General features: G+C 43.3%; 1 protein-coding gene and 1 long non-coding RNA gene across 5 annotated transcripts; both read left to right on the plus strand.

Annotated features, from left to right (window-relative positions):
- Positions 1–6,199: 6,199 nt before the first annotated feature.
- Positions 6,200–7,079, plus strand: LOC123048801 (uncharacterized). Its single transcript, XR_006423381.1, has 3 exons — positions 6,200–6,329; positions 6,541–6,578; positions 6,757–7,079. It is a non-coding gene; the product is annotated as an uncharacterized lncRNA (long non-coding RNA).
- A 3,483-nt stretch (positions 7,080–10,562) lies between these two features.
- LOC123048802 (uncharacterized) lies at positions 10,563–14,197 on the plus strand. 4 transcript variants are annotated; one of them, XM_044471830.1, is made up of 5 exons: positions 10,563–11,201; positions 11,282–11,475; positions 11,634–11,703; positions 11,866–12,099; positions 13,863–14,197. In XM_044471830.1, exons 2-5 carry the CDS (start codon positions 11,284–11,286, stop codon positions 14,075–14,077), a joined length of 711 nt encoding a protein of 236 aa, XP_044327765.1. In that variant the 5' UTR covers positions 10,563–11,201; positions 11,282–11,283; the 3' UTR covers positions 14,078–14,197. The 4 variants fall into 4 exon arrangements, 3 of the variants coding, with proteins under 3 accessions (XP_044327765.1, XP_044327766.1, XP_044327764.1); XM_044471829.1 differs by having other exon boundaries at positions 10,564–11,475; XR_006423382.1 differs by having other exon boundaries at positions 10,571–11,549.
- The last annotated feature ends 1,301 nt before the right edge of the window (positions 14,198–15,498 follow it).

A 15,498-nucleotide genomic window follows, 5' to 3' on the forward strand; every position in this document is an offset into this window, starting at 1 on the left:
TTGCGGTTTGAAATTTTTGCTCCAAATATCATGAAATGTTCCACTTTTCAAATATTTCTTAAAAATTTCAAAAAAATCGTGGTTTCAACAGCTGTTAAAAATTTCATAATTTGTTCACAAATTAAAAAAATGGTTTATGTTTTTAAAGCAATATTTTCCATTCAATTTTTCTGCCTTTTCAAAAAAAGTTGTTCACATATTCAAAAAATGTTCTTATCTCCGGGTTTTTTTCAGGAATTGAAGACATGTTGGTACTTTTTCAAAATGTACATTAAGAAAAGTTCACCCCAGAGACTAATTCAGATTCGCTATAATAGCTACTTTCGGTTCACTACAGTACTAGTTCCGGTTCGCTACAGTACACCATTCCGGTTCTACATCGATGTTTAGTTCTTTAAGATATGCACCGCCTTATTAACAATAATATTGGTTAGCTGGATTCCCTCAAAAAAATTGGTTAGCTAGATTGGCTTGGAGCGCCTTATAGTACATAGTTGGTCTCCCGTTCGAATCCTGGGTCGCGCACGTTTCCTTTTTCTGCTCTCTTTCGTCACGCGGTAAGAACTCGATGGGCTTGCCCAGTCAGGCTCCCTCTCTGTGCGTCACGCTGACAATTTGACGCAAAGGGCGTCAAATAGGGGCTCCTAGGTCTGGGAGGTGCGCGCGAAGAGATTTCTGTTCCGTGTTTCAACCCAAAAAAACTGAGTTTTGTCAAGAGATTTCGGTTTCATTTGTTGGCAGAGATGGGCAGGTCGTTTCCGGTTAGTGTTTTGTCAATTTTATTAGTTTGATTTTATTTACAGCCTACCATTACAAGATTACATGTTATTACTCTTAGAAAAGATTATGGATTATTGTTAAATTCTTCTCTACGCCATAGCGTCGTCTTTTAAAACGTCTCAAAAATCGTGGCTACATATCTACACATGAAAATAATAATGAATGTGATGTACCTCTAAAGGTGAAATTTGTGACGCTATGCACATCGTCCTAAAAAGCGTCTCTACATAATAGGTACTTCCTAATGTAGAGACGAATATAAAAGCGTCTTAGAAAAAGCGTACCTACTGACATGTTTTGTTGTAGTGAGTGTGGGATGGCTTTAACCTACACCTCACCTTTAGAAGGTGTGTGGATGAACCTACCATGAATAGGTGGATCCAGTAAACTAGCATTGTTAGGAAAACCACTCTCTCTTCTGATACTGACCATTTTTTTAGAAAAGAAGGATATACCCCGGCCTCTGCATCTGGATGGTGCATGCAGCCATTTTATTAATTATCACAAAGACCTTACGAAGTAATACACCAGTAAGTCTGAAGCCATCATCTTGGCAACACATGCCGCTACTCCTATGCCTTGATGAAGGGTTGCCAAATGTCCGAGCTGAATACCAAACAGACATCGCACCAAAGCCTACCATCTAAAACCGGATGCCCCAGCCAAGCCACAATGCCGGGACTAGGTCCGGCACTGGTCCGGCACACTCTCAGAGGCCGCCGCCATCTTCCACCGGTCCATCTCCAGAGCACGTACTGACGCACCAACCTTGCCACGCCTGCCGTCGACGCCACCACGGCGCCAGACAATGCCACCGTCCTGCGTGTATCCATCCACACGCGCTCGTCGCCGAAACTCCGTAGCGCCATGCTGCCGGGATCCGTCGTCGGCCTTGCGGTAGATGTAACATCGCTCCTCCTCTTGTCCCCTCCAGCCATACTTGCTCCAAAACGATGCCCCTGGGAGGGAGAACGGCACCGAAGGCGTCGTCATCGTCCGATCCGGTAAACCCAAATCCAGGGTTTCCCCCGGAACATCACTATCGAGTTGACGTGACCTGCAACAACGATGCCTCGAGAAGGAAACGGCATCAGAGATGCTGCCATCGTCCGCCAAGACCGCAGCAAGGCGCGGTTTTCACCGGAAGCCGCGTCGTCCTGATCTCGCGACTAGCTGGAACCGCGCGGAGCATCGCCATGAAGATGTATGCCGCCACCGGTTCTCCGGCGGAGATCCACCATCCCCTCACCGGAGCCCTCATCGCGCCACTGACCATCCACATGAAGAGTTGACGACGGATCTAGGTGGGATCCAGATCCGCGGCCGCCGCCATGCCCACCATCGTTGGAGACCTCGGATCCCGGGGGTCATGGAGGGTAGCGCATCCGCCGCACGACAAGGGGCACCGCCCTGGCCGCTGCGCGCAACTCCCTCCCAGCCATGCCCCAGCTGCACCAGGAGACCGTTGTCGCGTCTAGATCCCGGTTCCTTCAGCGCCGGGCCTGCCGGCGGCAGCGGCGGATGGGGAAGCAGCAACGCGAGGGTCTCTGGTGGCACGAGCGTTCGCCCATGGGGAGACTACGCGACGGTCCGGGTCGTGTGCTCCAAAAGATAAGATGCTTCTGCTCTTCAATGACCATCCTAGTTGGATGTTGGAACCTTCTAGAAATTACTCCATTAAATCTGTTTATAAGATGATCAACTTTGGAGGTGTGTCTTCTGATGTTGGTGATGTATTTGGAAGATTAAAGTAGCTCCAGAAATACATGTTTTTCTGTGGCTTATTCTCAACAATAAAAGTTTGACTAGAGACAACTTATCTAAAAGAAGGCATATAGAAAATGTTTCTTGTGTTTTTTGCAGTGATGTAGAGACTATTCAACATATGTTTTTTGAATGTATTGTTGCTAAGGAAATCTGGTCTGTTGTGGCTAACTGTTTCTGCATGTCTGCATCTGACTCATTTGAATCTTTGAAACCACTATGGCGAAAAAACAAAAAAATGAAGCTGTTAATTTGGTTACGTCTGCCACCTTATGAGGCTTATGGTTGCTTTCCATGGCGAAAATGGCGAGGCATGTGTTGTATCCTGGACTTGGTGGGCTCGCTGGTAAAGCAATGGAAGATTCTATGCTTGGACGCGTAGGGTGCTCTTCTTCTCCAGTGTTTAAGGCTGCTCAATCATTGGCGAGGGGAGTTGCTTAGGATCGCCTAGATGTAACTGGCGATCTGCATTGGGAGTGCCTCTCGGTTTTGTGTGCCTGATTGTTCATCTGTAGTTTGAGCTTCTCCTTATGTTATGTGTCCGTATTTGGTATGATAAATTTGTAAGCCTGTAGTCTGTTGCAGCTATTTTGGTTGCGTTGAGAACTATAAACTATTGGACGCGTGGTTTTTTCCTTGGCTTAATAAAGTTGGGGCGGGGGGAAACCCTGTTCTTTAAAAAAAGTTGTTTTACCCCAAGGTCGTGGGATATACCTCGCCCCTCGCGTCGCCCCCGCGGGCGACCCGGGGGGAAAACCCTAGCCGCCGCCCCTCGAGTCTCCTCCTCCTCTCCCCCTCCTCGCCGCCTTCCATAGCGCCGCCGGGCGAAGCCTGGCCGGCTGGGCGGCGGCGGGGCTTCTCCCCATCCTCTCCGTCTTGGCTGGCGCGGGACAGCGAGATCCAGAGGAACGCCGGGCGAACGTGGGGTCCGGCGGCGCGGCGGGCGGGTCTCCCATCGGCGTCGTGCGCGGCGTGGCGGTGGCGACCCGCGTGTCGTGAGGTGGTGGCTACGTTGGCCTGACCGGTGGTCGCGGGTGCCGCCGGATCCAGATCGGATCCATCTGGATCCTTTCTTCGGACTCCGTCGGCCGCCGCGGGGTGGTGATGATCGTCGCTGGCCACGTCGGATTGTTGGATTCGGCGTCTGGAGATCTACAAGGAGTTCTTCTCGATCCTCCTTTCTGGTGGGTTGAGCCCCATGGCTCTTTCATCTTCGCGGGTTTCAGATCGTGGCTTGCCGGATCCGGAGTACACGGAGGTTTGGTGGCATAGGATGGGGACCGGAGGAAACTTTGGCCGGCGTGTTCGGCCCGGCATCGGCGACGTCACTTGACGCCGTTACCCTTCCTGGAGGCGAAGCCGAGGTCCTCCCTATCCACCCCCGAACCCCTCCCGGACGAAAGTCCAAAATTCAGTCTGGATTGGGCGGCGGCGGCGTCCTGCGCGTCGTATCCTCCATGAAGGCGCCGTCTTGGGAGGAACTGCTGTTCGGGGGAGAGATGTTGTGGATGGTGGGCTCCGAGTAGCTCCAGCAGTGGCGATGGTGTGGAGGTTGCCAGGTGGTGCGGCGTTGTATCTACCGCGTCATTGACGACGAGTGGTGGCGGCATGGTGCAGCTGCATATCGACGACGGATGCGGCTAGATGGACGAGCGCAGGGTGGTCGAGCTGTCTGGTGCCATGGTGGCGTCGACGGCAGGCCTGGCAAGGTCTGTGCGTCAGTACCTGCTCTGGAGATGGATCGGTGGAAGAAGGCGGCGGCAGCCTCGGTGAGTGCGCCGGACCGGCGTGTGACCCAGTCCCGGTATGTGGCTAGGATGGGGCATCCGGCATTAGATGTTAGGATTTGATGCGATGTCTGTTTGGTATTAGGCTCGGACATTCGGCACCACTGCGTCAAGGGGATAGGAGTAGCGACAGATGTTGCCTAGATGGTGGCTTCAGGCTTACTGATGTACTATTTTGTAAGGTCTTTTGTGCTTAATAATTAATAAAGTGGCCGTATGCATCGTCCAGATGCAGAGGCCGGGGGTGCATCCTCCTTTTCTAAAAAAAAAACCCAAGGTCGTGGGATTTTGAGCCGGGTTGGTCCATTTGAATTTATTTTTCATAAATACAACGGCTAGCATGTATCCATTTTGTCTTGGAAGCACATTCAAATTCATAGTTTATTCTGAAATTTGCATTAACTCCGTGTATTCGGTTTATACGCTATTAACACTTCAACAAATACAATATGAAATTAAGATACGGTTCGATTTTAGTATATACCAACTTATATTGGTATGATTTCGATACATACCACAATAACTAAAGACAATGCGAATTTAAAAATGACATAATAATAATTTACAAATTTATGACTCAAACCACATACTCTTTTTATACAACAATATAAAACTATATATAAGTATCTATGCATGCATGGATTCATGCCTTGATGGTTATGGACGTGAAAATATTGATTATGTTACAAGAAAAGTGTACGTACTTAGCAGGGAATCTGGCTCCCATACAAAAAAAAGTGACTACCTGCATGGTTGTTCGCATCAAGAAGTATAAATATATATTTTACTTCGGTCAACCGTTTAGCTTTTGGTATATACCATGAAACTAAAATTCAAAATGTCATGAAAAGTTAATACCATACTGAAACCAGAAGCCATAAAAACCCTAAAATTGGTTCAGTTCGGTTTGTTTTTGGTACATTTTTTTGGTTCGGTTTTAAAATGCAGAGTGAGTTCGCATACAAGAAGCCAACAAACTTTATCCGTTGGAAGTTTTAACAAACCTTGAAAGCAGATTTATTCTTTTGAAAGGTGGCAAAAGATCTGCCAAACTGATCACCCGAAGGCGACAAAAGAAAATACAAGCACGGGAGCCCTTGTTGTCGACTGGGTAGGTTTTGGTGTAGGACTCAGAGGTGAAGGAGTCACGTGACCTATGACTGACACACCAGCCAAACAACCAATTGGGTTCAAGATAGTCTCCACATGACCTATTGTGAGTAAGTGCAAACCTATGACTAACACATTTTTATTTATATTTAGTAGGTGCCAAATGTTCAAGATAGTCCACACATGACCTAAAAGTAAAGTGAAAAAATAATACCACAACTAGTCATAAAAATGATTACACGAGCCAATCACATAATCTATGACTGACACACCAGCCAAAAAATTATGAATCATAACCAAAGAGTGACAAGATTTGGCTTGATTTTGGCAAATCTTGTCAAAGTTTAATCGTCATCGTTAGTGTCACATTAAAAAGTGTTGACACCTGGACAGATTTCCATCTGCCAAAGAGGATCACCCTCATCCTATTATTATTTCTTAAAATTGATTGGCATGAGAGGTTTTTGCTATCCTTGAAAACAATAAAAAGTCATTACAAATTATAAATCATCAACGGAAAAACAGAACAATCAAAGATATAGGAGTGTGGTTCTCTAGAAAAAAGGGGGATTTTTCGCGAAAAAAAAGGGATTCACCACTTTGTTTTCGAGAGAGAATTTTTTTTAGAAAGAGACCGAGAAATATTCGAAACAGCCAAGGAGACCTGACCACGATCTGAAGTCGGACCGGCACGGCCCCTACAGGCTGCGGCCCATATATATACCGCCAGCCCAAATTCCCTGTCTCCACACCCACCCCGACCCAAGGCCACCAAATTCCACGGCGATCAGGACGGAGCAGCACCGCACCGTACGCACGGAATCGCCGCCGCGTCGCATGGCCAACCACGGCGACCTCTCCCCGCCGGCCGACGTCGACTCCCAGGAGGTTCGCGCCTCCTGCCGATCCCGCGTACTATATGATCTCAGTCGATTAGTTAGGTTTCCACTTCCACTCCCAGGGACTTCGCCACGGGAGAAGGAAAAAAAACATATCTCTCTGCATCCGCTCGATTAATAAGCTGTCAAACTCCTAATATAATCACCTTATTTTATATAGCATGCTAATATATTCGCTCTATCTAATTTGTATGGACCAGCTGATTCCCTGCATTTTCTTGACCTCTTTCCCTGTCAGGTAAATTACAACTGTACTTTTCTAATGCATTGTAAAGTTTTACCAATCTGCTGAGCATATGAGACTGCAATACTGGGTCCACTCTCAGGATTAAACTGCTTGCTGATTAATTCGCCTCATGTTATTCACATGAAATAGCAGCAGTTTGCTTATCTAACTTCATTTGATTTGTATGCAGGGGAAGATTCAATACCAAGATTTATGATTTGGACATACAAGTGAGTTTAATTCCTGACAGTTTTTCTTGCTCCCCCCTCATTTTATTTCCATTTCCTAGCAGTTCTAGGATATAGAGTGAAAAAAGCACCACAATGCAAGTGTCAGATCCTGTTATTGATGCAATTTTGCGACTCTGGTTGATGTTAAACTGAAGCTCCAATCAACCCTGTGGCTCTTCTGTACCTGTATACCTAGATTATTTACTGATGGTATATGCACTTGACCTTCCTGTATAGGATGATCAATTGCCAGGAATAACCATGGTTTTGATCTTTGTCATTATTTTTGTGATGTAGCTTGACTTCCACTTATCTGCTACACTAAATATCTCTAGCTAAATTTTAACTACCGATTAGTACACCGCGATGAGTTCTGTTGGACTCAACATCCAACATATTTCCCTTGATGCCTTAACTATATGCATACTTGTGTTATACCCAACGCTGCTACTATTGTCTGACATGTGAGATGCCTTGGGGCCCACTTAGCAGCAGCGTTGGTTGAACCTGCCCGCGCTACTACTACACTCTACCTGTAGCGCGGGTTACACGTCATCGCTGCTAAAAGTAGTAGTAGCGCAGCCCATTAACCCCGCGCTGCTATTACCTGTCTACCTATAGGGTTTTTCCAGTAGTACGATGATCTAATTTCGCATGATGATCACGAAAAAGCTGGCATTGTACTCTCTTTGTTATTAGCTTGTCCTCTGTTGACCTGAAGAAGCAAGCTTAAAATTCTTAACATAAATGTCCCTAAAATGACAGGGTGAAATCTTGATTTTTCTTGCTATGAAGAGATGACATCATAATTGACTTGCCTGACTGTATCAATATCATCAATCCAATCACAGTTCCTGGTTTTCTATTGTTTGAATATGTGAATAATTTTTCTTTTGGTCCATTCGCTATCTTGCTAATTGCCTTCTTATAGCTCCCGGTGGATCTGTGTATGATAGTGTGATCGGATATAAACATCAAAGAACTAGGCAGCAAACTGTGGACTGTATTTCATGTGTGCATTGAGATGAACTGATTTTTAGATGCAGCAATAAATTGTAAAACTGAGATTAATCTTTTAAAGTTATATCCAATTGCTTAGTAAGAACTACGATACATCAGTAGTAGGTTACTTGAAGTGTTCAGCAAAGTATTTTGTTTCGGCACAACAGTTTAGCTGAGTCTATCATTGACATGAGATTACGTGGGATGTTCACTTGTTTCATACAAAAAATATGTGGACACATATAGGCCTCCCACTTATATTATGTAGCAGATGTGAATGGGGTTTGGGGTTGGTTTGTTTAGTTACCGCTGTCTAAGCGAAATAATTTTCCTACTTCGGAAAATTTATCAAATTGCATTTCATTAGAGATGGCTTTGCAGTAAATTGCATCCACGTGCGGTTCATTTTTTTTCATCCAGTTGTTTTTTTAGTTAAGATAGAAGGGTAAATGCACTGGTTGGTTGCTTCAAGAATTAATAATGGATACATCGGTATATCAGTTGCATGCCCAATAACGACATTACATTTTTGTGGCCTGGCTCAGAAGATGTTAGATCTGCCTTCTTGGCTCGGGGGGTGTTAGGCAGCGCACACCTCCTCCCTTGATGGCGGTGGTGGATCAACACGAACAGGGGGGGGGGGGGAGCGGGGCGCTTGGCGGCAGACTCCTTCTTGGCGGTCTGTGGGGAGGTACAATATAAAGGAGAGAGGACGCCATGGCGAAGGTGAGGTTGGGTGTCATCTGGTTTTAAAGGAGAGGTCCCCAGCACTGCTACGACGGAAATCGAGCGGGAAGGGGATGGTCCGACAGGACAAGGGGTGGTGGGTTTTTTGTGTTGGGGCCGCGTGTTGGAGATAACTTGGCGGATAGTCCGAACAACCATAGTTCTCCTTCATATATGGTATGTATTTGGGGAAGCCTGGGTTGTCCAGCCGGTTGAATTTTGGGGAGCCCGTTCGGTGATCCTTTGATGTCCGAAAATGCCCGGACGTATGAGAAAGAAATGAGCTTCAACCTTGCAGATTATAGCCCGTAGCAACGCATGGGCGTTATACTAGTGTATGATACCAACTTCATAATGCATATTATCATATATTAGTATCATAGATTACCCTATTTATTGCCATACATGACACATAGTACCATAGCATTAATTATGATAGAGTATCATGATATGATACTCATTCCTCTATTTCTTCATTTATAATTCTATACCACCTCAGCAAAATTGTCTAGTTAGCATGCATGATACTACCTATGATACTTCCATTATGACCAGCCTTAACAATACAACCTCTCTTCTTCATTTTTTCTTTTTCTTTTGTGTTTTCTTATGTTTGTTTTCGTTTTCACTCTACATTTTCTTACACGTCAAAACATTTTTTGTAACCAGTGATCAACATTTCTTTATACACGTTCAACATTGTCCCAACACTATTTCAACATTTTTCAAATATTTGTTCAACATTTTTAATAGTTATTTAACATTTTTTCAAATACTTGTTCAACATTTTTAATACTTATTCAATATTTTCAAATACTTGTTCAACAATTTTTATATACTAGTTCAACATTTTTTAACACCTATTTCAACCTTTTTCAAATACCTGTTCGACATTTTTAATAGTTATTCAACATTTTCAAATACTTGTTCAAATTTTTTCAAATTCTTGTTCAATATTTTCAGATACTTGTTAAACATTTTTCATATACTCGTTTGACAATGTTTCACACCTATTTCAACATTTTTCAAATACTTGTTCAACATTTTTTAAATTCTTGTTCAACATTTTTCATATACTCGTTCAACATTTTTATATATATGAAGAATTTTTTAAAGTACGAAGAAAAGTACAAAATAACAAAAGTGAGAACAGAAAACAAAAAAAGGCTGTGGCTCCTGCACGGCTGGGCCGGCCCGTCTGGGGCTCGTCCCAATGCGGGCGCATCTCTCTGTCTCGCTTAAAGCGAGACATAGGGGCGCCCCTGTATCAAAGAGCCCCTAGCTGACGCTCGCGTCCATCAAGAAGACGAGCAGTCGCGCAGGACATGATTGAATGGGCCAGCACATTTCCTGGCGTCACAGTGAGCCTGTACTAGAAATCCCAAAAAACAACGCCGTATCGTGGAATCAAACTCCAAACCCTACGGTAGAGAGTTTAGCGTTCCTTATCACTTGAGCTGCTTTGTGATTACAATCAATAGGCTGCGTGAATAATTAAGAACTATATGTAGTGACAGACCCAAAAATAAAAATTCAACCATTGAACATTTTTTAATATATGTTGAACGTTTTTGTAATATACGATGAACATTTCTCAAATACACATTGAACCTTTTTTTGGGATATATGTTGAACAATTTGAAAATACATATTTTAAATTTTTGCGGGATACCCTGAACAATTTGAAAATACACATGGGACATTCTTGTGGTATATGCTGAACATTTTTTAAATACACAATGAACATTTTCTTAATACGCGGTGAACATTTTCTTAAATATATGATGCACATTTTTGTAATACGGGATGAACTCTTGTATACTACACAAGAAATAACGAAAATTAAAAATAAACAGAAGAAACACAGACTGTTCATCGTAGTACAGTACTAACGAAAAAATGCACGATGAAACATTTCCTTAAATGTAAAAGAGAAAGAAAAAAACAAAAATAACGTAAAAGAGCTAGAAAGGAAAACCAAAAAGATAAAACGTAACAAAAAGGCAATAGAAGAAAAGGAACAAAAAACCAAAGCAGCGAACGCGAAGCATGTCAAATAGGATTTGCCCTTGCTAACGCTCGCGCGCGTCAAGAAGACGAGCATTCAGGAATGGCCCGGCGCATTGCCTGGCGTCACAGCGAGCCAGTACTAAAATTCACAAAAAACCACCCTGTATCAAGGAGTCAAACTACCACGTAACACATGTGGTAAGCAATCCAAACTATTCAAAAAAAAAAATCAAGGAGTCGAACTGTATAGCGAAGTTGCAGCAGTTTGACGCACGCGGGCGTCAAATAGGGTTCGCCCTGTATCGGTGCTGTCAAAAAAAGAGGTGGTACTAGAGTATATCGAAGTCCCCGTCTCGGGCCTTTCGGTTATCCCCGGCTCACAAGACGCCGTGGCCGGATTGCCATATACTCTCCCCACCCCACCATAGTCGTCGATCAGGTCCTATTCGTGCTTGATTTGATTTGGGTTCTGCTAGACAGACGCCATATCCCCGGCTCACAAGTCTCCTATACATAAATCCAGTGGGGAGAGAAGGCTCTTCTTAACCGTACAAGATTAGGGTTAAGAAAGGCTCTGGATTCCTCTTCGGAATAGAACCCGATCTCGCCGCCGTCCCAACATAAATCCAGTCTTCCTGTAGACTCTCAGTTTGCGGTTTATATATCTGTAGTACAGCCAATGTCTCCTCTTCTGTTTTGTAGTTCGTTATTATATATCCGACCCCTTCCCTTGCGACTAAATTGCAGCGATGGGATCCGCCGTCTCTTCCGCCATAGCCGACGCAGCAGTGGAGTTTTTACACCTTGACGGGCAGATCGTGGACGAGGACGATCCCCACGGGCTGCCCCTCGACCAGCAACAACGCCATGTCCAACGCTTCATGGACAGGTTGGAGCGCAAGCGTCGCCGCAACCTTGTCTTGTACGGCCCCCGCTCAGAAGTGTGCTGCTCCCTCCTATACATCATCCCACGCAGATTGGCTTCATCCGCCAGCTAGCTGTTCCATTATTGATAGTAGGATGATCTACTCGCTAGTATTATTCAGATGCTGTGACCATTAGTCATAACATGTACTCACATATATATGCACGCATGCAGGGAGCGCAACAAAGCCATCGTTCTCCCACATGTCCAGATCGCCCTTCGCCACTACAATTCGAACAACCCGGTAATAGATCATTACCTTGCTTGCTTGTTTGAACAAGTTTTGTCGGATATTATACTAGAAAAATATACATAGTTCGACTAGAAAAATATTCCTTTTATTGAACAAGTTTGTTGATGGGCCTTACAAAATTTCCCTATGCCTTCCTTGTGTTCTATGTTTCAGGGTGCAGAGTTCAGGGTGCAGAGCTTGTCAGTCCTATGTCGTGCAACCGTGTCGGATTCAGGGACGAGATTTGGTTTCACTTCAACTTTTTAGCTCGCCGGTGCCTCAAAAAGCACAACTTCTGCGCTCGCGGTAGGGTTGCTCCAGAACCAGATACCTCTGACCAGTATTTCTTCGCTGAGCTACACTATGACCGCTTCGGCAAACCAGTTGTCGAAACGTGCACTATATTGGGTGGGTAACTATACAATTAACTACTTGAATTGCTCCAACATATGTTGATCCCTACATTTGTCATAGTTTTATGCTAGCTGTCTAGTAGTCCCTCTGATTTGAAAGAAAATGCACACTAATTTTGTCGGAAGTCATATGGTGCATAGTTTGACCAAATTTATAGGAACACCCATCAACAACCACAATACTAAATAAATATACTACCTCCGTTCCTAAATATATGTATTTTTAGAGATTTTAGCATAGTCTACATACGGATGTATATAGACTTATTTTAGAGTGTAGATTCACTCATTTTGACCCGTATGTAGTCGATATTGGAATCTCTAAAAATACTTATATTTAGGAATGGAGGGAGTAATTAATGGAAAGTTGTTATTTATTGTCCATGTAATGATACTAATTTGGCATTGCAATTATTGATATTTTTTTCTTATAAACTTGGTCAAATATGGAGGGAGTATCAGTATCGGAAAGGTGTGGTTACACTCAGGTGACTACACCTGAGTTTACAAAAAAAAAGGAAAAACATATATCAACATTATCCAAAAATTCTGGAATTTTGCAATGGCAAACAAGATAAAATGTTTTAGGTTCTTGCAAAATTTCATCCACAAATATGGAGGGAGCTCTTGCCAAAAAATCACGGGTCAATGTTTTGTGCACTTTTTGAGTATATGAATTTGTTTTTTTTGTGAGAGCTTTATTTGTGATGAAACTTCGCAAAAAACTAAAACATTTGATCACGTTTGATGTTGAAAAATTTCAGAATTTTTGGATCACGTTTGATATTGTTTTTTCCTTTTTTTGCAAACTCGGGTGTAGTACACCCGAGAGTCGAAAATCCAATAGTAGTTTTCTTTTCGAAAGTATATAAATCTATGGATTCCATGTCTCGGTACATCCTGATTGATAAAAGAAAATGAAAATCAACATTCACTAGTTTGCTCTACTCTACATGAGAACCTTCAATGCACAACCTTAAGAGCAACCAGCAGTACCCTCGGGAGGGTAGTTCTTACAAAAGGCTACCAATGGTTAGACTTGGCTGACCCTAGCGTTTCATGACATTACACTGATTCGTTATTCTATTGTTAAACGTATTGTCTTGCCGATTGCTATTGATTGAACTAGTATAGTGTATCTGGGCTTTGAATTAGTCGATCAGGTTTTTAGTTCCGAGATTTCTGAATTCTCGGTTTCAGATATCCTCATTGTGCACCTAATATCCTTGGCCATACATGTTGTAAGATAGTTCCTTAATATGAATTTTACATAACCAACTGGCTGCAACACTAAACATAATTGTACATGCAATATCTAGTCCATACAATCCAACAAATTGGTGACTAATGAGTCAAAGACCAGGTATGTATTTTGATGGTAAACATAGTGTATATATAATGGGTGTCTCCCCTTTGAAATTTTATATTAATTATTCTTATATGGGATCATATTAATATCATTATTTGTTGATGTGCTTACTAGCAGAATGCATAGTATCGGTGAAAGATTGATGTTGTGTAAATATTTTATATTTTGCATTTGCACTTGCTGATTATGTTGCAACTACAATTTCATGCATGCAGTTGTCGGTCATGACCACTGACACTTCAATTTGTGCATGCACGAAAACAAATGGCACTGCCATTTGTTTGTCACAAATTGTTAGAGCATTCTTTGGTATTGACCATCTATTATGTTGTTTAAACATTTTGACATGCATGAATTCTAATTTTTCTTGTTTCTTCTATATTTATCAGAAAAACCGATTTGCCAATTTAAAGGAAAGTGTGCCTTTTGCAAGGGCTCAGTTGGGATTTGGCACCCTAGGAACGGAGGATTTTTGTGTGGAAGGGAGGGACAGAAAAAGGAGTATTGTCAGATGTTTATGTTGAGTGAAAGGCCCAAGAAAGGACCAGAGGAGGAACCTTCTTCAGTTCCAAGGCTATTTGATGAGTTGCCACTAGCTGCCTAGCTAGCCGTGGGTTTGGATTCATAGATTAGCTAATGTACAACAAGCTGGCACTGTTTGCTTGTATATCAAAATGTATTAGTTAGAGAATACATTAAATGTGAATAATTGACTGTATAAAGAATCATCATATTTCATAACTACATGTGTTGAGCACGATGGTTCTGGGCTATTTGCCCCTATTCTCTCCAGCGACCATTAAGAATCCATATATTGCTCACTTCCTTTTCTCTTTTTTCGATAAATGGTGGATTTTATTGGCTCGGAATGGAGCATCAAAAGGATACAAACAAAATAAGCACACACACCCGGCCTCTGCATAGTTAGGATACACACAATCAACATCAACACACTCAAAAAAGTACGTCAGCAAATAACAAAGTCAAATAAGACCAAAGGTATGCATAGACGATGAAAAAAACACCCAAAGCGATCAGCTCTGCAATCAGCAAGCTATATCAAAGACCATATCCGCACCAACCATTTAATGACACCACATGGACGACGAAGTTCTTCAACAGCAACGCCTTTAAAAAGGGAGCAACGCTCAAGCCTCACTGTCACCGGATCCAACCACCAAAGGCAACAATCTAGGTTTTCACCTGAAGAATCAGTCCGAGCAAAACCGAGCAATGCCTTCAACAAGGTAACGACTTAATATCGCCATTGCCAGGTATAACCAACTCGGGTCAGACCTAGGCTTTCACCCCGGATCTTGAGACCGGTAGCTCGAGTAGCACGACCGTCGACGTCACACATGTGTTGTGACCACCACTTTTCGCGATCCCAGCAACAAAATGCGATATGCACCAACGCCGCTGCACCACCATCCCTCTGGGTCAAGCCGTCTTTTATAGTTTGCATCTCACCATCGAAGTTAACCATCGGATCTGAAGGAAGGAACCCTCACAAAGACCTTCTGTACACGAATCATGCACAACGTTCCTTTTTCTCTCCACACACTTTCAGTATTTCACTCATTTAAAAAATTGCTATTCTAGAAAAAATAATTTCAGTAAAATTAACTTTCACTCAAAAAACATGTGCGCACATTTCTGGTCACCACCATGCAAGCGCTCAACGAAACCTTGAAGAAGTTTAGCACGAAAACAGGTGATTTTCTTTTCGAAACTGTACGCTCGTAGGCATACGTTATTTGTGTTTATACGAGTCAGAAAACATCACAGAGTACAAATACCGAAATACAAAGAGGATACAAGTCCTATGGCTGGCTCCGCCATACATCACAGAGGACCCCATACAAAGAAATTTTGCAAACCCATCCTTGGAATTCTCTGTTTCCGGCCACTCCGCCACGTCCAGGCCAGCCACCATCGCCGGAGGCCAGAAAAAATACGGATGAGCAGCTCGCGTGGAGTTGAAGGAACCCCTTGCACAGTGGCGTCAATGAGCCGCAGCAGCCA

Source organism: Triticum aestivum, chromosome 2D (genome assembly GCF_018294505.1).
Source record: "Triticum aestivum cultivar Chinese Spring chromosome 2D, IWGSC CS RefSeq v2.1, whole genome shotgun sequence".
Lineage (NCBI taxonomy): Eukaryota > Viridiplantae > Streptophyta > Magnoliopsida > Poales > Poaceae > Triticum > Triticum aestivum.